The 23838-nt window shown below is 38.1% G+C and overlaps 1 protein-coding gene across 1 annotated transcript in view; it reads right to left on the reverse strand.

Annotated features, from left to right (window-relative positions):
- si:dkey-11f4.7 (piezo-type mechanosensitive ion channel component 2) overlaps window positions 1-23838 on the reverse strand; it is a 180733-nt gene that overhangs the window by 15699 nt on the left and 141196 nt on the right. The window contains 5 exon segments of the mRNA XM_042755145.1: window positions 1717-1875; window positions 15209-15423; window positions 16176-16323; window positions 22357-22489; window positions 22695-22884. Of these exon segments, the coding sequence (XP_042611079.1) occupies window positions 1717-1875; window positions 15209-15423; window positions 16176-16323; window positions 22357-22489; window positions 22695-22884 (845 nt within the window).

Genomic DNA, 23838 nt, shown 5'->3' on the forward strand with positions numbered 1-23838 from the left:
AGTGAGTCAGCTAGCAATCATAGTGTATCATAATTCATAATAAGCACATGTAGTAAAATGTAATACTGGCTTGACTGTATTGTGTCTTTGTTTCTTTTCATATAGCAGACAGTAGGAGAAAACATATACATTTTCCAAGAAAATACTTATCAAAACAATGTAATATAAACAGATTGTACCCTGTTCCCTTATAGTAATCAAACTGACCCTGTACACTTCTGACCCCTTTACCTTTCCCGTATCACACCTCAATAGCAGCAAAAGTGTTGTGCATTAACAAATAAGCTTTTAATCATTGTATAACATCTGTTAAAATCATTTGAAGAATTTTAAAAAGTGCATGATCATATGAACTGAAAGTTTAATGACGTTTGTAAGCATTTTAATTTACAAGAAATAATGATCTGTTAAACATTAGCTAATGTTTAATAAGTTTATTAGTAAGCATTAACAAGCACATTATCTCATGTTTCTAGTTATTTGAATAAATATTAAATAATAATCTGTTACACATTATATAATGTTTGATAAGGATTTATTAATGAAAGTTATTATAAAGTGTTGCGAGCTAATTTAAGTGTTTTCATGCAAAGAATAAAAATGTCATTACACTGATGGTTGCTAGCTTTTTAATTATATTATCCAAATGTACATCAACTGGCAAATCATTGGGCAGTAAAGGCTTATGACTCTATTTAAAGGGAATTAAAGACGTCTGGCCAGTGGAGAACTGGCCCCTGACTGAGCCTATTTCTCCCAAAGTTTTTTCTCCATTTCTTTCACCGAGTTTTGGTTCCTTGCCGCTGTCGCCTTTGGCTTGCTTAGTTGGGGACACGTGACTGATCACACAGACACTATTGGAAGAGAGCTGAACTGGATGATGACATCACTGAATCATCAATGAACTGGCTTTATCTGGAAATATGACTCTTTGATACTGTCTTCTTGCATTATTGACAAACTATTTTCCTGTTTGACACTGTAAAGCTGCTTTGACACAACCAGTATTGTATGAAGCACAATACAAATAAAGGAGATTTGACTTGACTGATTGTGGTGGGGAGTTTGGTCAAATTATTACAACGATACAGAGAAAAGTTGTGCTAAATTAAAGACGGCTAATTTGTGGAGCCATTTAGTCTATGCGCACTATTTTATTTGTGAGAACTTTAGTCCCCTGGCAACCATGTCAGAAGTTGCAATTCTAAGAAAAAATTGCCTACCACAGCAGCAAATTCAGCAGCTTTTAGATCTTGTTGGTCCAACTTCGTAGAGACAAACTTGACAGAGCTAGCCCCTCAGCCCCAAAATTCACTCCTCTTTCTCTGCAATAGTAGCTGTTGATTATATGTTTGGTGTGTTACATTTTTTTTTTTTAGTAGGTCATCCAATAACAGACATTAGTAATTTACACCATTTGTGATGTAGCTGCTGGGCAATCAACACTGGTTGTGGAGTAAATGAAGACACTATACGGCAAATATATTATGATAATTTAAATGACCCTTTCAAAGGCGAGTGAAGGCATACTGCCAGTTAGTGTAGCAGGTTGCAACCTCCTAATGTGTAGTTCAGGGAGCATGCCTAGAAACGTATACCTTTATTTAAGCTATACCTTTAAAGTCTTTGTAGCATGCTAAGAGACAACGTTACATTCTGTTGAATGTACAGAAACAATGACCAAATCGGTCATTGTGGAGCAAGTAATTTACTTACCCCTGAAAGAGAAAGAGGTTGAAGTAGTTGTGGTTCTTGGTAAGAAAATTTCCAAGAACACGGTTTGGATAGCCACATTTGATCTGGTATGCTGAGAGACCAAAATAAATGCACTTTACAAAGTACCACAGTTGAGCAACTCGATTCCTGTTGAATCTCCTGAAATAAGAAGCATTGCAGTAAAATTAATATCAGCAATCGCATAATAGTAATCCATATTGTATTGGTAAGCCATATTGTAGGGTTCAACCTTATTAATTGCATTGTAGCACACAACTACAACAATTAACAAGCACAATTCTTAAGTGATGGGTTACACCTTCAAAATGTCCTTGTATGTTTATGTAACCTTGAGAGACTTGGGAATGAGACATTAGCCTACAGAACTGCCCCAACGATTTAAACCATTGGATTTACAAAGTGTGAAGAGGAGACTTTAGAATGGGAACAGGGAGGAGTTATCGTCTTAAACCCAGCATTAGCACTTAAAGGGTTAGTTCAGCCAAAAATGAAAATTATGTCATTAATGACTCACCCTCATGTCGTTCCAAACCCGTAAGACCTCCGTTCATCTTCGGAACACAGTTTAAGATATTTTAGATTTAGTCCGAGAGCCTTCTGTCCCTCCATTGAAAATGTATGTACGGTATACTGTCCACGTCCAGAAAGGCAATAAAAACATCATCAAAGTAGTCCATGTGACATCAGAGGGTCCGTTAGAATTTATTGAAGTATCGAAAATACATTTTGCTCCAAAAATAACAAAAATGACGACTTTATTCAGCATTTTCTTCTCTTCCGGGTCTGTTGTGAGCGCGTTCACGATGCTGCAGTGACGCCGCTGACGTACGACACTGCTGACGTGTTTTCTTTGTTATTGGGCGCACCAGAAAACACGTCAGCAGCGTCGTACGTCAACAGTCACAGCAGTCGCGTTCACAAAAGACCAGGAAGAGAAGACAATCCTGAATAAAGTCTGGTATTTTTGGTATTTTTGGAGCAAAATGTATTTTCGATGCTTCAATAAATTCTAACAGACCCTCTGATGTCACATGGACTACTTTGATGATGTTTTTATTACCTTTCTGGACATGGACAGTATACCATACATACATTTTCAATGGAGGGTCAGAAAGCTCTCGGACTAAATCTAAAATATCTTAAACTGTGTTCCGAAGATGAACAGAGGTCTTACGGGTTTGGAACGACATGAGGGTGAGTCATTAATGACATAATTTTCATTTTTGGCTGAACTAACCCTTTAACAACCACTTACATAAACAACACAGTAGAAGCTTTATGCCTCAAAGGATTTTTTTTTTTTTTTTTTTTTTTAAATAGTTAGATAATCTAACTAAATAAAAAAGTAACTTTTTTGTGGAATCATATGCATGTGAGAATATTTAAAGAAACATTAATGCAAAACTAAAAAGGAAGGAGGGTTTGGCCTGCTGCAGTTCAAATATTACTATTGGGCAGTGTTGTGATGTCATACCCAAAATAAAAGAAGAACGTCGGAGTAGGTACTTTGTAGGTAACTTTTTATTGAACCCAAGTCCTACCTCTGTCACTCATGTCAATCACTTTTCATCCCCCACCTCTCATACATTCTCACGAGAACTCCTACAACTATACTACAGGCAGCTAACCTAAGTATTTTCGCGTTCTGGAAAAAGTGGCCTTCTGATGCAGATAGAGATCCATCCTGGCTTTGAACGGAACAAGCATTTTGCAATAAGATGTCTCTTACTGATCACCTGAATAGTCCTATTAGAACTGACCCAGCCTTATATGATAATCATTTTATTATAAATGATGTGCTGACAATATGGAAATATGGATTAAAGCCTATTTAAAGGCTTCCAACATTTACCTAGATAGTCCTATATGTCAGAATCATGCCTTTTTCTCTTGGTTTGTTTGATTCAGGTTTTACTCAATGGGAGATGATTGGCATTTAAAGAATAAAAGATATGTGTATATGTGGGACATTTGCTTCCTTTGAGCAACTAAAGAAAGGCTTCATTATCTCTAATTTCTTAGATAATTTCATGTCAGAGATTTTGTAAAAAAAAAATAAAAAATTACATTTTAATGTGATGATGGTTAATCAAGTCTCTCTTTTGTGATGCCTGTAGCTTAATCAGATTAAGTTAGGAGTCATATCTTCATTGTGATTGGTTGATCAGGGACCAATCAGTGACAAGGCATTGCTCATATTATGAAAACATGAAATTTTATTGGTTTAAACAAAACATCATGTGATGTCCATTTTAATGGATGCAGGGTCTGAAGGGGTTTTAACAAATTTAATCTTTAGCATCGGGGTGCAAAGTTGGGAAGAAGGCCTTGAGAACATACATACTCATTCAATTAATGTAAGGCAGAATTTAAATCAGTTTAAAACCTTGCATAGAATATATTTATCTTAGGTAAAATTGCACAGCATTTTCCCAAAGGTTTCTCCATTCTATACTTACTATATTTGTGCCATAAATTACAGGAATTTGTGAAAACATATTTGATTGTTTTTCTTAAGCAATCAAAAGGAGTCTTGACCCATGTCCACTTTTACCTATTCTTAAGATGTTTAGTAATTTACAGATGTTTAATATTCATGAAAGACAAACCATATAATTTGGCATGATAATTGCCAAGAGGGTGATTTTAAGAATGTGGAAATCTGATTTTGCACCCAAGTTCAAAATGTAGGGTAGAGATCTTGTAAATATGCTTCACGGTTGAGGAACTTAGAATACATTCAATCCGCCAAAAGACTCAACTCCAGGCAGGCTCGGTGGGCTCTTTTTTTCGGTCATTTTGACTTTACTCTTTCGTACCGTCATGGTTCTAAAAACATCAAACCCGATTCGTTATCTCGTATTTTTGATCCATCCGAACGCCCGGCTACTCCCGAGTGCATTTTACCGGAGACTCTATTCATCTCCACACTCCGATGGGAGGTCAAATCGAAGGTCAAGACGGCCTTAGAAGGGGTAACGCCTCCGTCCCGGTGCCCACCGAACCGATTGTTTGTGCCGGAGGAATTACGGTCCTACGTTATTCAGTGGGGTCATTGTTCCAATGTAGCCTGTCATCCAGGAGTAAATCGTACAAGATTTTTAGTTAAGCAACGATTCTGGTGGCAATCTATGGCTTGCGACGTTCAAGATTTTGTTTTGGCCTGCTCGATCTGTGCGATGGGTAAGACTTCCAATCGACCCCCAGATGGGCTTCTTCAACCGCTGTCTGTCCCTTCGAGACCCTGGTCCCACATAGCGCTAGATTTTGTTACCGCCCTCCCGCCATCCCAAGGCAATACGGTTGTTTTAACCATAGTGGACCGGTTCTCGAAGGCGACTCATTTTATTCCCTTGCCCAAAATGCCTTCAGCCAAGGAAACAGCGGTGACTGTCATCGATCACGTCTTTCGGTTACATGGCCTCCCGACGGACGTGGTTTCTGACAGGGGATCCCAATTTGTCTCCAAATTTTGGCAAGATTTTTGTAATTACTGGGGGCCACTGTCAGTCTATCTTCGGGTTACCACCCCCAGAGCAACGGGCAGACCGAGAGAGCCAACCAAGATTTGGAGAGAATGTTGCGATGTATTGCCGTCAAGAATCCTTCCTCTTGGTGCCAACAACTCTCAATGGTGGAGTATGCCCACAACTCGCTACCTGTGTCTTCCACGGGCCTATCTCCGTTTGAGGGTAGCTTAGGGTACCAGCCACCTATTTTTCCTAGTCTGGAATCCGAAGTCGCAGTCCCCTCCGCTCACGCTTTTGTCCAGAGGTGTCACCGTACATGGACCAGACCCCGTGAGACTCTGCTCCAAGTAAGGGCGCGCACCAAGGTTAAGGCCAATCGCCACCGGTCAAGACCTCCCGTGTATGTCGTCGGTTCCAAAGTGTGGCTTTCTACTAAGAACATTCCACTCCGTTCCGTTTCTAATAAGCTAGCTCCCAAATTCATTGGCCCATGTTCCTGTCACCAAAATCATTAGTCCGGTGACAGTTCGCCTTAAACTCCATCCTGCGTACAGAAGAATTCATCCCGTGTTCCATGTTTCCAAATTGAAACCCTTATTTTATTCACCCATTAATCTGCCAGCCCCAGTTCCCCCACCGCCGCGACTCGTAGATGGGGAACCCACTTATTCGGTAAATCAGTATCTGGTGGACTGGGAGGGTTACGGTCCGGAGGAGAGAAGTTGGGTTCCTGCTAGGGACATTCTGGATCAGTCCCTTATTGATGATTACTATCAACAGGTAGGTTCCTCTGGGAGCTCCAGGAGGCGCTCCTAGAGGGAGGGGTACTGTCACGGTTGAGGAATTCATTGACGATCCCTTGCACTGTGTGTGTGTATTTTATGAATGAATGTGTGTGTGTGGGCGTGGTCGCTGATGATCCTCCAGGAAATCAGCGACAGGTGTTGTGCATTACCACTGTCTATTTATACTCACCTCATGCGTCTTGTGTTAGTCAGATCGTTGTTTTGTGGATGTACCTGTTGTGTTCCTGTCTCTTCAGCTCCTCGTGTCTCCTGGGTTGTCTCCGGCTGGAAGTTCGCCGTTGCAGTGTATGTCTTCACGATTCACCAACACTGGATTCACCACTTCACGTCTGACCGTCGGATCGAGTTGTCCATGCAAGCCTGCGCTGCCTAGTCATCATCATCATCGGAGATACCATCACATTCAGAAGGACCGGTGTACTGCCTTAGCATCTTCCCACACTTCTGAGAACTGTGTCTGCTTCCCCAGTTATCACTCTGAGACTGATGCTATTCATCCTAATAAAAGGATCTGTTTTGACTTGCTATTGTCTCCTCTATCCTTACGTTACAATATGCTTGCATTGTAGTGGTTGAGATACATCAATAACGACAAATCAGAGGTATTTGACAAAACCTGGGGACAGATTTTAGAACATCTTAAGGTAAATGATTAATGCCTAATAATGCATTCATAGCAAATGACCTTGTTAATGCCAAAGTAATTAATAATGGAGTGTTATCTGTATTCATTAATAATGTATTTAATATTTTGCCCAATGTATTATTTGACAGCCAACAATAGTCAGGGTAATGCACTGTTTTTGTATTTGGTACAATTATTGTCATTCATATGATTCATTTTATTTCAATATATACGCATAGGATTAAGTGACTCTACAACATTTATGATTTTGTATCCTGCTTATGCATTACCTGACCAGTTAAATGATAATTTGTCTTTGTATGCATTTGTTGTTCATTGTTCTGTCATAGGTTATTATATTAAATTTTTTAATTTGTAATTATCCTTTTTTTTCTTTACTTCATTGTAACTCTTCTGTTTGTTCTGTGAAAAAGCAAAAACACTCAAATGAATGTGTAAAAAGAAACAGAAGAAGTTTGGCTTTACATCGAAAATAGAAAATGTGCTTTTAAATTTGACAGAGCTCCATTTTGATAGCGTGGACGACTGGTTTACTTGAGAATGTGATCTGTAAAAGCATTGTATTTGCGTTTGCGACACAATCTGGATTGTAATTTTGCAAAACATTAGCACAGCATAATAAATTGCATAACTACATGTAGAGAACATATGCCATATGGCCATATGACCACCTCCACCTAGACCACACAAAAAGAATTAACCAATGGTTAAAGAATCAATCATTATTTTTGGACAAATCGTTTATTTCTCTATAAAGAACCACAACTAATAACCTAGAACACTGTCTAAGACTTGATGGCTGCTCTGTCAATCTTCGTCATCAGTTAGGAACCTAGGTGTGCTATAGGATAGCTATCTTTCCTTTGAAAGCCAAGAATCTAGCATTTGTAAAACTGCATTTTTCCATCTCAAAAATATATCTTAATTACGACCTCTGCTCTCAATGTCAAATGCAGAAATGTTAATTCATGCGTTCATGACCTCAAGGTTAGATTATTGTAATGCTTTATTGGGTGGTTGTTCTGCACGCTTAATAAACAAACTCCAGCTAGTCCAGAATGCAGCAGCTAGAGTTCTTACTAGAACCAGGAAGTATGATAATGTAAGCCCAGTTATGTCAACAATGCACTGGCTCCCTATTAAACTTTGTATAGATATCAAAATCTTGCTTATTACTTATAAAGCCCTGAATGGTTTAGCACCTCAGTATTTGAATGAGCTCTTATTGCACTATAGTCCTCCACGTGCGCTGAGTTCTCAAAACTGGCAATTTGATAATACCTAGAATATCAAAATCAAGATCCTTTTCCTATTTAGAGACCAAACTCTGGAATAACCAACCTAACATTGGTCGGGAGGCAGACACACACACTAAATCAAGATTAAAGACCCATCTCTTTAACCTGGCTTACACATAACACACATTTCTAATACTCAAATCCATTAATGGATTTTTTAGGCTGCATTAATTAAGACATCCGGAACCCGGGAACACTTGCTATAACACCTGATGTACTTCGTTACTTTGTGATGGTACATCGTTAGAAGAATGGCATTTACGCTAATATTAGTCTGTTTCTTTCTTATTCCGAGGTCACTGTAGCCACCAGATCCAGTCAGTATCCAAATCAGATGGTCACTGCAGTCACCCGGATCCAGTACATTTCCAGCCCAGATGGTGGATCAGCACCTAGAGATGACCTCTACAGCCCTGAATATCAGCGGAGACCAGGGCCCGTATTCAAAAAACATCTTAACCAATTCAAACAGAAAACAAATATTCTCACATTATGTAATCCATATGACACAGTCACAGACTGCAAATATGTCAGCAACTCCAAATATGAGGCCAGGTTCTAAGGTACAACCACCATCGCCATAAGACCACGGTAACCAGACGAGTCCTCTGCACGTGTTGCAGCCTGGAAAACCACGCCATACTGGTTTTGTCTGGCCAGAGTAGAACTGGCCCCCTGACTGAGCCTGGTTTCTTCCAAGGTTTTTTCTTTATTTCTGTCAGCAATGGAGTTTTGGTTCCTTGCCACTGTCGCCTTTGGCTTGCGCAGATGTGGTCACTTGACTGATTGCACAGACACTATTGGAAGAAAGATGAACTGGATGATGACAACACTGAATCATCAATGAATTGACTTTAGCTGGAAAAATGACTCTGTCATTGTCTTCTTGCATTATTGACAAACTATTTTCCTGTTTGACACTTTACAATACTGGTGTCAAAGCAGCTTTACAAAGTGCTATACAAATAAAGGTGACTTGATTTAAGGTTAAGGTTAAGGTGTACTTTATTGTCCCAGAGGGAAAATTGTCTTAGGCTCAAAATACAGCCACTGCATGACAACACTTCAAACAGAGATCTCAGCTGGAAAAGAGTGGCTTGCCTACTCTGTGTAGGGAGTGAGTTACATAACATCAACATTCAGACACTTTTAACATTACAATACAAAAAGTGACTTACAATTGGGGGGTACATAAAGTGATTCTTCTTAAAGAGGCAAACAGACATAGGAAGTTCTTGTAATACCAAGTTTTAGAAATTGTTCAAATAAGTACAAGCTAGAAAAGACAATTGTTGTTGTTGTTGTTTTTTTTTTTTTGTTGTTTTTTTGTTGATGAAATTAAGTAGCTTCGGAAGAGATGAGTTTTCAGCTGTCGTTTGAAAATTGTCAGGGATTCTGCATTCAGGATAGGGGTGGGAAGATCATTCCACCAGCCAGTAATGGTGAATGAGAATGTTCTGGAAATTGATTTTGAGCCTCTCTGTGATGGTACCCCGAGGTGTCGCTCACTTGCAGATCTCAGACTTCTGGAGGGGATGTAGATTCGTAGTAGTGAGTGGAAGTAGGCGGGTGCTGAGCCTGTTCTATATGGAAGCATCAATGTCTTGAGATTGATCCAAGCCTTAACCGGTAGCCAGTGCAAGGAGATAAAGAGAGGTGTAACGTGCTCTTTTGGGCTTGTTGAAGACCAGTCGTGCCGCTGCATTCTGAGTCATTTGTAGGGGTTTGATTGTGCTTGATGGAAGTCCAGCCAGTTGTATCCCCAAGTAGAGGAGTTCAGGACCCTTGGAGTCTTGTTTATGAATGAGGGTAGGTTGGTAATGCAGTAATGCAGTCATTGTACTGGGCCATCATGTTGAAGAAAGAGCTAAGCCTGAAAGCAAAGCTCTTAATTTTTCAGATGATTTATGTTCCAACCCTAGTACCTTAGTAAGGCCCTGTTTACACCTGGTATTAAGAAAAATGGATTGGTTGATCGGATCACAGGTAGACCAAATGCATTTTTTTTTAAGCTATTTTTTAAAATGTTTCCTGCATGGATAAAAAAAAAAAAAATCTGCTACACATATCAGTTAAAATTGTGTTGCAGAAGTACCGACCCAGTGTTTACAAAGTGAACATGTAAAGAAGATCAAATGCCCTTTACAAAAATTAAAAAAAAAAATGGTAAAACAGAGATGTAGGATTTTGAAGTTAAAGGAGTAGATGAAATGGGAGTTTTTAGACCTACCCTAACTGTCTTGAACTGGGGATAAAAAAAAAACGCAGTTCACGCAGAGCTAGACAAGATGAAGTTCAAACTCTGGGGCACCATAGAAGTCCATTATACCTGTATGGAGAGAAATGCTGAAATGTTTTGCTCAAAAAACAATTTCTTTATGACTGAAGAAAGAAAGACACAAGACGTCATGATAAATTCTTCAAGGATGTAGCAGACACTATCTGCAGTGGGATTACCCACTGCAAGCGCCTACATTGAAGAATATCATTGCTTTTGTTAGGGCTGGGGAGAAGGAAGCAACAGCTGTTAGGACCTTTTCTTCTGGCTCTTTAACATCTGCACAGGACTGGAAGCTGAAAGTTGACCTGGGAAGGCAAAAGAATTTCCCAGAAACGGTTGCCATAAAATCGCTGAGACCAGATATGGTGCTGATCTCTAAAGCCTCCAAGCAGATCATCCTCTTAGAACTAACAGTCCCTTGGGAGAACTGTATTGAGGAGATCAAAAAGAGGAAGAGGACCAAGTGCACAGAGCTGGTGGAGGAGTGCAGAGGGGACGGTTGGCGGGTAAGGTGCGAGCCTATAGAAGTAGGATGTAGAGGTTTGCAGCCCAGTCTCTCTGCAGGGTCTACAATATCAGATGAGCCAGTAAACGAAGGGGCATTAAGTTTGGACACAGAGGCAATGGAGGTTGCTTCAAGGTGGCTGTGGATCAGGAGAGGAGAGCCGTGGGTGGGGTAGTGCTACCTGGACACAAGTCTCACATTGAATGCATTCAGAGCCCTCGAGCACCAAATGCACAAGCCCTTGACCAAGACTCATGGCGCATAGATCATGTGCATCTTCAAGTGTCCTCGGGCACAGAGACACACACTTTCTACACTGCTCACCTGCCTTGGTCTCTCACACATACTTCAAACAGATGGCTCCTGAAGACAACAAAAGTTGGTAACGTATTCAGCATTTACCTATGATGTCATGGGTCACATGGACCAATTGGATTGGCGTTGTTTCACACGTGCTTCAGACACCGGTCATGCTGGCAGCATTCCCCATTGTGTCCGTTAGAGCAGGGTTTCCCAAAGCAGGGTTTGCGAACCCCTGGTTGTTCGTGAGGGAATTGCAGGGGGTCCGTGAGCTGGTACATGGTTAGGGTGACCACCCGTCCTGCTTTGCGTTGCATAGCATTTTTACCCTTTGTCCCGCAAGTCACATATTGAGAAAATGCCCCACCTTTTCATCAGTCTGTTAATTTTTAATTGTCATATTAATGGGTTCATATGATGTGATTTCAAATTTCCCTTTCTCTTTGGAATGTTACAAGCTCTTGGTGAATAAAGAAGATCTGTGAAGTTGCAAATACACAATTCTCAAATCTAAATAGATAATAAATATAAAAGTTAACACTCCTCCACGCCCCGCTGAAATGGCTCGTTCTAACACACCCCCACATATCTACGTCAGTATGTGGGAAGATTTGAATAACACTGCCCAGATGTTTACGCAAAGAAAGAAGGCATACCTTTTATTCTCATTTTAGTATTGTTGTTGCTGCCGGCGCCATGTCGTTTAGACGCTGTGTGTTTCACTGTGAAAGCAAAACTACTTTGTTTGGCCTTCCAAAAGTGTACGATATCCACTTCGTCATGCCTGGGGCTGATCTGTGCTGGTCGCTGAGGAAATACATCAACTTTGCACTGTGGATCACTGAATCGGCTTTCACTGTGGATGAAGTGGAGTCAAGCCCGGGGTTGTCACATGTGGTTGCTGCAAGACCAAGTGTACGCTCCTTCGTAGAATCCGCCTGCCGCACCATTCTCAAGACTTCCACCTCTGCTCACTCAAGCCGGCCGCGGCTCACTCTAGACCACAGCTCACTCTAGGCCTCCGGCCTCTGCTCACTCAAGGCCGCGGTGTGTGACGCTGTTTCATTGAGAAAGCAAAACTACTTCGTTTTTGCCTTCCAAAAGAAGACACGACTAGAAATAATGTTTATATCACGTTTATAATGGGTTTTATGTTTATGCGGCAAAATACACAAAATATTGTTATTTTTAGCAGCATCATATGACCCCTTTAAGAAAAATGTACATATGTTCTTTTGCCTTTTTAAGAAAGCTTTTTATTTATTCTTTTTGTGGAGTAGTTTTTGCACAAAGGACGTGCGGACCTCATCAAGTGATCTAGTACCATCGACAGAAATGGTCGAGCGCACATAGATAAACATGATATTTTCCATTAATTTTAACCAATTAAAAAATCGATACAAATTTCTTCTTATTTTAATAGTTTGTCTGAGGTGGTTTCTATGGCGTTATTTTAATGACAAGTGTCCAGAGCGCATTGTACTGTAAGGGCGCATCAAAACGCACAAGCACAAATCTCTTCCCTCGCAGGTGGATTCTCTTCACTCTCACACAAAATGGACGTGCTTTCTCTAGCTTGTGCGTGCTCAGAAACATAAATAAGTGCATATGACAACGGATGTAAATCAATATTTACATACAGTAGCATAACTGTAGTAAATTTATCTATCTCACAAGTGTCCCACATTGTCCCGCAAAATCACATATACTGTCCTGCAACAGATCTATTGCCACCCTATACATGGCATGCCTATGAGTGTATACCATTAGTGAATTAATAATAATAAAAAATAAAAATAAAAAAATAAAAAAAATATATATATATATATATATATATATATATATATAGAATATATAAGAATGAAATAAAAAGTTTTTGCAAAGAAATGTTACAGGTTTAACCCCTTAAACCCTGAAGGCATTTTTAGAGTTGTTTTGTCTGAGTGACACACAAAAAAGTAAAGACTCATAACTCCAAAACTATAGCAATGAGAGTCAAAAGGTAGGTATCATTTGTTAGAAAACTTTTTATATTTTTAGAAAATGTAAATGTTTATTACATTTGGACAATCTAATGCTGAGAAACTGCTGATAAAAGAGAAAAATATTATTATTTTTTTTTTCATAATTTTACATATCTTTCTTATTTGACATGCAATAACTCAGGAAGGAAATACAGTAGCAAAATAATTCTTTTTTTGGTGATGTTCTCCTATGTGTGGTCTACATCTGTATCATTTGTCATCAATTTTATGATGATAGCATAAAGTAATCAAAAGTTACAGCACTTGGAACAAAGGGAGCCTTTTTGTTCAGTCCTTGACACCTGGAAGGCATTTTTAAAACTGTTGTTTTCTGAGTGACATACACACATTTAAAGGTTCATAACTCCAAAACTATACAGATGAGAGTCAAAAGGTAGGTATCATTTGTTAGAAACGTTTTATATTTTTAGAAAATATAAATTTTTATTACATTTGGACAATCTAATGCTGAGAAACTGCTGATAAAAAAACAAAAACATTATTTATTTTTAAAATCATTTTACATATCTTTCTTATTTGACATGCAATAACTCAGGAAGGAAATAAGGTAGCAAAATAATTATTTTTTGGTGTTCTCCATGTGTGGTGTTGCGCCCCCACTGGATTGGCCTGCCCAAGCATTGTTTTCGTTTCAAGTCCAACATCCATTGGCAGAGGCAGAGCTTCTCAAACATTTTCAGGAACAATGAGCAGCGCGTCTGCGTCATTTTTCCCAAATATAGAGATAGGTGTCTTGTTGCTAGGCCTGACTGTAACATACAATTGGTAGAGCTTCCAAAATATTTGCAATGTTGTTGGATAACAATCATGGACGGTTCCGGTAACAATGGATAACATGATTGCATCACGGAAAGATGAGAGACATGTCTTCAGCCAAGAAGCATACCGTCACTTCGTGAGGAATATCTTGCGATCAACGCCGGCGGGACACTTCGGGTTTAAGGGATTAAACAAATGTCATATAAATGTAAAAGCTTAAATGTATAAAAATAATCTTTTTGGGAAACCCCTTTATTAAAAAAAATATATGTATATATATATTGAGAAAAAAAATTTTATACATTATAAATTACATTAATATGAATTTTTTATAATTTGTTGAGTGTAATAATTACAATAGCTATGTACATATTACTGAAACTTTAAAACTGATTGTGACGAGTGGGGCGGGGCCAAGAGCCATGGGAACGTGTCGAGGCTGGTGGAGTAATTGGAAATGAGCGACACCTGCGCCACTCACCGGTCTCAAGTCCCACGGAGGAGCTCCGGAAGGATAAAAAGAGGAGTTACAACAGTGAAGGACGAGAGAGGACCAGGCCTGAACTTTATTTTGTGGTTTGGTTTTGTCTGTGCGCTGCAGTCGTACGCGAGGGGCTGTCGCGCTCTTTTGTGTTTATTTTGTTATTAAAGTTTGATTTGAATGCTTTTAAAACAGACATCAAATGTAATTTGACAAAATTCCAGTCTAAGGCCTGCCCATCTCCAGATTTTACCCGAATACAGATACAAATAATTTTGAGATTGCTACAGATATTAGCTCAGCTGCACACCCCTAATATGGAATGTAAATACCTTTTGTGCCACAACATTACATTTCTAAAATCATTCAAATCATTCAGTATCTGTTTTGTTTTAGAATATATCTAAATATCTGTAAAACAAAATGCATTTGCCAAAATTATATAAAATACTTTTTTGAGAAAGTTTTCAGAGAAGAATTATTCACATTCATTCCCACTGGCAAAATATATTTATTTTTCCCATGCATATCAGATGTATAATTTTTTTTCATAATATATATATATATATATATATATATATATAAAATAAAGAGTGAATATTTGTATTTAAACTTGGATGATCACTTTCAGGGATTCATATATATCACTGTAAAAATAAGCTGCTGCCTTAGATTTTTCAGTACAGTCAGCTTAGTTGCTTAAGTAATTTCAATGTAAATTACATTAAACTGGGTCTTAAAATAGATGACCCTTGTACAACTTATAATTTTTAAAAAATTGCTTAACTTATTTTGATGAGTTAATGTAAAAACAAATGTTGTCATACATTATTGGTCATATAATGTTTTTTTACAGTATAGTTCTGCATTTATTCCTCACCTCTCTGTGACACCAGGCAGTATGAAGAACATCCAGAAGTGGATCCCAAACACAAGCACTACCTGGAAAACACACTTCCCAAGAAGAGTTTTACGAAGATAGAGTGCTCGGTCCACAATCATGGTACTGAACTGGATGAGGAGCATGACGAGAAAAGCTTCAGGAACCTGGTCTTCTGACAGTGACTCTGTTATATCAGCAGCTGCACTGTGCTTCTGTATCAATAATTCAATACACATATTAACTGACACAAAAATAAACAGAAAAAAACAAATGAGCAAGTCAAAACTTGTGCTTGTCATATCTCCACAATGAAATGCAATATGGTCAAATATTGAGGAGAACTTAAGGAGAACTGACTACATAATCTTAAATTGGTGGTTTACTAAAGAGGATCTGATGGGTGAAACTAAACACAATCTTATTGCACATTCAAAGGCAAGGGGCGAGAGTAGGTTTATGTTTAGTGCCATCAAATAAAGAGATGATCATATTAATAAACAAATTATATGCTTATAAATCCTTTGAAGCAGAATGTAGTTTAAAAACATTTAATTGAAGTTACCATGATGCTGTGCATTTCCTAGCCATAACTGACCAGCACTGTTAGCAAGGGCTTTATTTCTCATTGTGACTGTACATACACAATGTTATTTATTTATTTACAACACTTATTTGCACAAAGCAGTATTCTGCAAATCTGGCCCTGAATGGGTCCCTAGGGCTGAATTTGAAGAGGAAGAAGCTTTGATTTAATCTAGGTTTTATATTCATATTTATGCAATCCACTCTCTGTCTTTTGTTATTTCTTATCCTCATTCAGAATACACTATATTTTGGAAAATAGATAGTATTAAGACCCCATAGAAAAGTACTTTTCTGCAGTTCTTTAAAACTGAATTACTTCAATTAAAATTAAAATTACATTTAAGTGTGAAAAAAGGATTGTATGTAAGGCAGCACTTACTCCAAAGGCCCAATATCCAAATATAATAATGATGAAGTTCACCACATCTACCAGGAACATCAGCGCATACACATCGCACACAGGGCTGTACTCGGGGTGGATGATGTCATAGAAGAATTGCCTTATGGGTAAGTATATGTGTAGAGCACTAAAATAAAAAAAAAATAAAAAAATGTTTTACATGATCAGAAGCATTATTATTGTTTTCCTTTAGTATGCCAGCATTCTATGCAATGCTGTTTTTTGGAAGTACACAATATATTGACATAGACATATAATATATCATAGACTTAGAATCAATTCTAGAGCCTAAAAATCATTTCAGAGGAAAACAATCATTCACTGCTATTTGTATTTTGCTGTATTTTGTAAGAGCTGTTGAGCCCATTGGAACTGGATATTATGTCAAGAATAGACAAAATGTGTTACACCAATGCTTTTTTTCTGTGGGAAATGTTCTGACAAAGCTGACGAAGAGTACAGAAAGTTGAGGGATGGTTTCCGTGGCCATGATGGAGCTGACAGGCAGCACAGAGAGTTCTAGGATGGCCTGCGTAACCTATAGTGCCACCCACTGCCATGGGAGGAGCTGTAGTGGATGATGCTGCCACCAGAGGATGAGCTGTAGAGAGCACCGCCGCTTTGGGAGAAGGGAGCACTGACTTGAGAGCACCACCCAAGGAAGCGGTGGGAGCACCAGCTTTAAGGCACTGAGACTAGGTTAGCCATGGCTGTTGTAGTCCATAGTGGTCCAATCTCCACAGTCATTGGAACTTGGGAAACATAGCCTTCCCAAAAAAATGTTCAGGTGATTTTTGAGGGTTAATGGTAAGATCCTATTCCACCTCTCCCACAGTGAAGGGAGATCCATTCAGCAAACTCGCAAAAGGTCCCCAGAGGACCACTAATGTAAAGTAGTGATTTTAAGGGGTCATTTATTGTTTGGGGTAAAAAGAAGAACATAAAGCTTTGGGGGTGTTTTTCAGGCAACCTTGTAAAAGTAAATGGGATCAAGAAAAAAAGAGGACTACATTAACATTCTGCAGCAAAACATTACAAAGTCTGCAGAAAAACTTGGACTGGGGATGCAGTGGACATTCCAACAAGAAAACAATCCAAAACAAAGCAAAAGTTGTCAAGAAACCAGTGGTGGACAAAGTACACAAATCAAGTACTTGAGTAAAAGTACAGATATGTATAATAAAATATTACTCCAGTAAAAGTAAAAGTACTCCTTTTTCAATTTTACTTGAGTGAAAGTACAAAAGTACTCGATTTCTTATGTACTTAAGTAAAAAAGTACTGATAGATAGATTTATTTTGCGATTTTTTTATAGGCTACTTAATGTAATTTTATATTAGCACATATTTTTAATAATCCTACTGCTCAAAATACCTGGGATTTTCCCAAAATTACCACTATATGGAGTCTAGATATATTTTTGTTGTTGATATGGACTACGTTGAGGAGAGTGGTGTAGTAATGTTCACTGTGAAGCTTAGACTGCGATGTAACTGAGAGAAAACAGATTTGACCATCTGATTTTCACCAGTAAGAAAAAAGTGTTTTAAAGTTTGTTTTGCAGAACATTTCGGTTATATATGACATGAGAATAAGGCCTGGAGAACATTTTAAGGAAATTTAATTATAATAATATAATAATATTTTTTTCTTTTCAAACCTTTTCTGTGGTGTACAAACACCCCTGGCCAAATGCCCCAGAGGGCATCACTTCCTACTTTGATAATTACTGTAGTTACCATGTTCTGAACATCACATTCTTTATTTTTCCCTCAGATGTAATCTATCTAGATGGCTGAATAAAAATATTTGGACTTTATATCTAAAAATTACCTCAACTTAGCACCAGCACCAGTTAGCATCAGCTAACAATATTGACTTATTTTCAGTATGGTTACGAATAAACATTCATATCCGTCAACTCGCCTAGTTAATTCAAACAATATAAAAATGGATACTGTTGATAAACAATATAAAAACAGACGTCACATATGGCTATCTGCGTAGCATTTTAATAAAACTGTTGACGTAACGTCAGCGGGGAATTTGAACTTGCATGAGTTATTTAATCTGTGTTATTTTAATGTTTCGTTTATATATATATATATATATATATATATATACATATATATATATATATATATTGACCTAAAACATGTCTTGATGTGTCTGCATTCTAGCATTTCAGTTGGCTTAAGTAGATCACCCTTTACAGCAGATTTAGTTCACAAACAACTAACATTTTTGACCTAAACATGATATTCAGATTTGTTTTATGAAATGTAGTGAAGTAAAAAGTATGATCTTATGCTTTGGAATGTAGTAAAGTAAAAGTAAAAGTTACTCAAAATAAAACTACTCTAGTAAAGTACAATTACTTGAAATAATGTACTTAAATACAGTAACGAAGTAAAGCTACTCTGTTACTGTACACCACTGCAAGAAACGGTCTGCAGAGACCAATATCAATGTTTTGGAGTGTCCAAGTCAGAGTACAGACCTAAATACAATTGAAAATTTGTGGAGACAGCTGAAGACCAGAGTGATGACAAGAAAGCTATCCAACCTCAAGGCCTGGAAATCTATGCAAAAGAGGAGTGGTCCAAAATCCTAGTGGAAATGTGGCACCAATTATAAAAACCATTTGACAGCTGTGATTTTTGAGAAAGGGTATGAATAATTGTGGACATGGAGTGCTAGCATCCTTCATTAATATATATATATATAACATGTCTTACTTCCTTGTCACTTTTGTGTGTGTGTGTGTGTGTGTCCAGCCAAAATGCCTATTTGTGAAATAAATATTCATCATAATTAGCCATAATTCATCAAATTTGGCATGGACATGAATAATTTTTTTGTGTATATGTGTGTGCGCGCACACACACACACACACACAATGGTAAATTGGATATAGAAAAACACATGGGAATACAATCAAGAGGAATCAGTCATAAATAAAATTGCAAAACCAACACAAGAAACAGTAAACTAGGACACTAAGAAATAATAACTGTCATAAAAGTCCATACAAATAGGAAACAATGTAATGTAGAAGGAATTCATGCTATTGTTGTTGTTTTTTTCAAACAGTAATATACAGGTCCTTCTCAAAAAATTAGCATATTGTGAAAAAGTTCATTATTTTCCATAATGTAATGATAAAAATTAAACTTTCATATATTTTAGATTCATTGCACACCAACTGAAATATTTCAGGTCTTTTATTGTTTTAATACTGATGATTTTGGCATACAGCTCATGAAAACCCAAAATTCCTATCTCAAAAAAATTAGCATATCATGAAAAGGTTCTCTAAACGAGCTATTAACCTAATCATCTGAATCAACTAATTAACTCTAAACACCCTGCAAAAGATTTCCTGAGGCTTTTAAAAAACTCCCAGCCTGGTTCATTACTCAAAAACCGCAATCATGGGTAAGACTGCCGACCTGACTGCTGTCCAGAAGGCCATCATTGACACCCTCAAGCGAGAGGGTAAGACACAGAAAGAAATTTCTGAACGAATAGGCTGTTCCCAGAGTGCTGTATCAAGGCACCTCAGTGGGAAGTCTGTGGGAAGGAAAAAGTGTGGCAAAAAAACGCTGCCCAACGAGAAGAGGTGACCGGACCCTGAGGAAGATTGTGGAGAAGGACCGATTCCAGACCTTGGGGGACCTGCGGAAGCAGTGGACTGAGTCTGGAGTAGAAACATCCAGAGCCACCGTGCACAGGCGTGTGCTTTTGAACCAGAAACAGCGGCAGAAGCGCCTGACCTGGGCTACAGAGAAGCAGCACTGGACTGTTGCTCGGTGGTCCAAAGTACTTTTTTCGGATGAAAGCAAATTTTACATGTCATTCGGAAATCAAGGTGCCAGAGTCTGGAGGAAGACTGGGGAGAAGGAAATGCCAAAATGCCTGAAGTCCAGTGTCAAGTACCCACAGTCAGTGATGGTCTGGGGTGCCATGTCAGCTGCTGGTGTTGGTCCACTGTGTTTTATCAAGGGCAGGGTCAATGCAGCTAGCTATCAGGAGATTTTGGAGCACTTCATGCTTCCATCTGCTGAAAAGCTTTATGGAGATGAAGATTTCGTTTTTCAGCACGACCTGGCACCTGCTCACAGTGCCAAAACCACTGGTAAATGGTTTACTGACCATGGTATTACTGTGCTCAATTGGCCTGCCAACTCTCCTGACCTGAACCCCATAGAGAATCTGTGGGATATTGTGAAGAGAAAGTTGAGAGACACAAGACCCAACACTCGGATGAGCTTAAGGCCGCTATCGAAGCATCCTGGGCCTCCATAACACCTCAGCAGTGCCACAGGCTGATTGCCTCCATGCCACGCCGCATTGAAGCAGTCATTTCTGCAAAAGGATTCCCGACCAAGTATTGAGTGCATAACTGAACATAATTATTTGAAGGTGACTTTTTTTGTATTAAAAACACTTTTCTTTTATTGGTCGGATGAAATATGCTAATTTTTTGAAATAGGAATTTTGGGTTTTCATGAGCTGTATGCCAAAATCATCAGTATTAAAACAATAAAAGACCTGAAATATTTCAGTTGGTGTGCAATGAATCTAAAATATATGAAAGTTTAATTTTTATCATTACATTATGGAAAATAATGAACTTTTTCACAATATGCTAATTTTTTGAGAAGGACCTGTACTCACATTTCTATTTAGAATAAGGGATGCACATGTAAAAAAAAAAAAAACTTCAATATTAAAAACATATTTTCAATATAAAGTAATTTCAGTATATATTTACATTTTAATCTTTCAGTTGGCTAATGGTGTAACATATTAAACACGCTTGCAAAAAGATGAAGCAGAACTCCATTAAACACTGAAGAAAAACTAGGAGATTTGGTAATAATACACTACTATAAACGATACCAGACAGGAAACAAAGGAAAACTCAGGGCTTGAAAAGGAGAGTAATCAGGGAGAACAGAAACAGGTGTCTGGGACTAATTAACAAATGAGGAAACTAACTAGGAAACAGAGAGGCACCCAAGGAAAACTAAACCAATCAGAAGCCTGAAAAAGTTTCCAGGAGGTGGAGATAACAGTGCTGGCTCCGACGTCACAAGCCAAAAACGCCAGTTTCGCTGTCTACATGATAACACTGCAACCATATTATATCGCCACCTGTTGGCTTGGCATGCTCTTGACAGTGCTTCATAGCATTCTTTTGCGTTTTCATGTGGACGGAGATTTTTTTTTAAAACGGAAGGAAAAACTCTGCTTATAGAATACCCGTGTAAGTGTGAACGTGGCCAAAAACTACATGTGACATGTGGATGGTTATTTATCTTAAGAGAAATAACTGTTTTATAGCTGTCTGCTAGTAAGCACTAGGCACCAAATTTTGTCACAGACTAAGCAAATTCTTCAAGGTTTGCTATAGGTATAGGTTCTCCACTACCAGTGAAGAGCTGCAAACTTCTGTCAGGTTAGAAATCACTAAACGAGAGATGTACAGACAACTGTGTTTGTGAAATAGCTCTAAAGGTCCTGGTTACCAGAATCATTTTTAGTCATCTTTTGGCTTAATCCATCTTTTCTTCCAAAGGTTTCCCTGCCTCAGTTTGTAATCACTCCATCAAGCTGACTGCTTGCCATGTCTTCAAACCTGCTAGTAATGATAGGTTCCACCTCTCCTGTCTGTGTTATGTAGAGTGTACTGCCAGACCCAGCCATTTAGGCCAACCATTTTTCTGCTATGGTAGTGTGCAAAGGGACAATCTCATGTCAAAATAGAGACTTTCACATTGAATTGTAGAGCTGATTATCTATGGTCTAAAATAATTTCCACTGATGCGTACCTAGAAGGTCTACCTTCCAAGGACTCTCAATGGCTAATCTCCAAGTTGTTCAGTTTACCCTAGCACCTTTTGCTCCTTTCTACAAAGTTAACATCATGGCCTAATTCCTCATAACTAACCTGCTAGGCAATGGCTATGGCAGTGAGGAGGAATGGAACAAGAATGTTAGTTATTGAATGCAGCTATGGTTCTGTAAAATCTGAATGACCAGAATGAAAGAAAATGTGAACTGAGCATCAAGCCACTTTGATGTATATATATTCATGTCACTGTGTGATTTATATATGTATCAGTGAATAAAAATGTAATGTTTTACTCTTACAGCTCTATGACAGCAGCTTTGGCATCCAGCATTCGGCCATTCATGTACTGTTTTATTCGATCCTTCCTGCTTAGTGGCACATTCCACTGTTGCTTCTTCTGTGAATGTTTTTTCCTGCCTTGGTTTGAATCTGCTGATATAATATTTTTATATTTATATTAGCACAGATATGTAAATACTTACGTATGGCATCACAAAGCACAAAACAAGATCAAGATAGATCAAACTGACGTGTGAAAGGTGTGCTTGTGTATATGTATATACATTATTTGTATTAAGTATTATATTGTTTGTATGTGTAAATAAGTTCCTCATGTATGCCCATGTGGAAATCTTACCCTGTCTCTCAGGGTTCTCTGACCTCTGTCTCTGAAGAAAAGAAGTGTAAGGAAAGAAGGACATTTGTCTACTTGTGTTTTCTTCTCGTGGTCTTGATCCTCCAGCCATCTTGTTTTTCTCTGTTTTTCTCTTCAGTTTCTTAAAAAAGTCTGGCATCTCCACCTCCTTGTTATCCCACAAACCATGACACTGAAGGAAAAAAAACATATCAACATCTCATCTCACTGGCTCTGTTCAAAAACATACTGAACCACCAAACTAAGCAGCATTCTCAGACATCAAAGGCATGCTTCTGATGCACATTTTGCCTGCTACGGTACTTTAATTTGGACAGATTTTAAGGCAGCATCACCTGTATCCTTCATAGAAAATTAAATATCAGAATAAATTGTACAAAACAAAATTTGGTAACAGCTTGTTCAGTTTCCAACTCCATTCAGAATCTTAGAGTAAGTGTGAATTCACTATTTTACAGATGTTACTTAATTTGATTTATTTGCTGTATGGTAAAATATGTTTGCTGTGCGGTAATTGTGTTCTTTGTTTCAAAGTTAGTACTAGTATCAGTGAACATCACGATAATATTAATAAAGCAGTTTGCGTTAACAGCGTTACTTTTTTTCTTTTTTCAGATGTGAGAATAACAGTGTAAAAGAACCTGTTGCAAAGAGAGCCAAAGCAAAGCAGCCCACTCGGTCATGGAAAACAGAGACTGATATTGATGTTCCACAGGCTCTGAGATTCCATTGAGAGTCAGACTAAATCAAAATTTGCTGTCAAAATTAACACTGCACGGTAACACTATAAATGTTAGAGACTAAGAATGTTTAGACCAATGTTTACTGTGAATTACTTTGTTCATGAATATATGTAGATGTTTATAGCATCCTTAACAATAATATAGTTTCCCAAATGTTTATTTATCGTATAATACATACAAAGCATGCTTGTGTTTGTATCTACAAAATCAAGTTTGTTGTTTTGTTTTGTTTTTTAAAGTTATGAGTAGGCAATATTAGTGATTGCTAAAGTAATAATATAGTTGCTCCTGATAGCAACATGCTAACAGATGTTTGTTTTTTGTTTTTTTACTTTTTCTTCTGGTGACCAGATACCTTGAAAACTTCAAACTGTTTTTCTATG

This window comes from Cyprinus carpio, unplaced genomic scaffold (genome assembly GCF_018340385.1).
Source record: "Cyprinus carpio isolate SPL01 unplaced genomic scaffold, ASM1834038v1 S000006643, whole genome shotgun sequence".
NCBI classification, from domain to species: domain Eukaryota; kingdom Metazoa; phylum Chordata; class Actinopteri; order Cypriniformes; family Cyprinidae; genus Cyprinus; species Cyprinus carpio.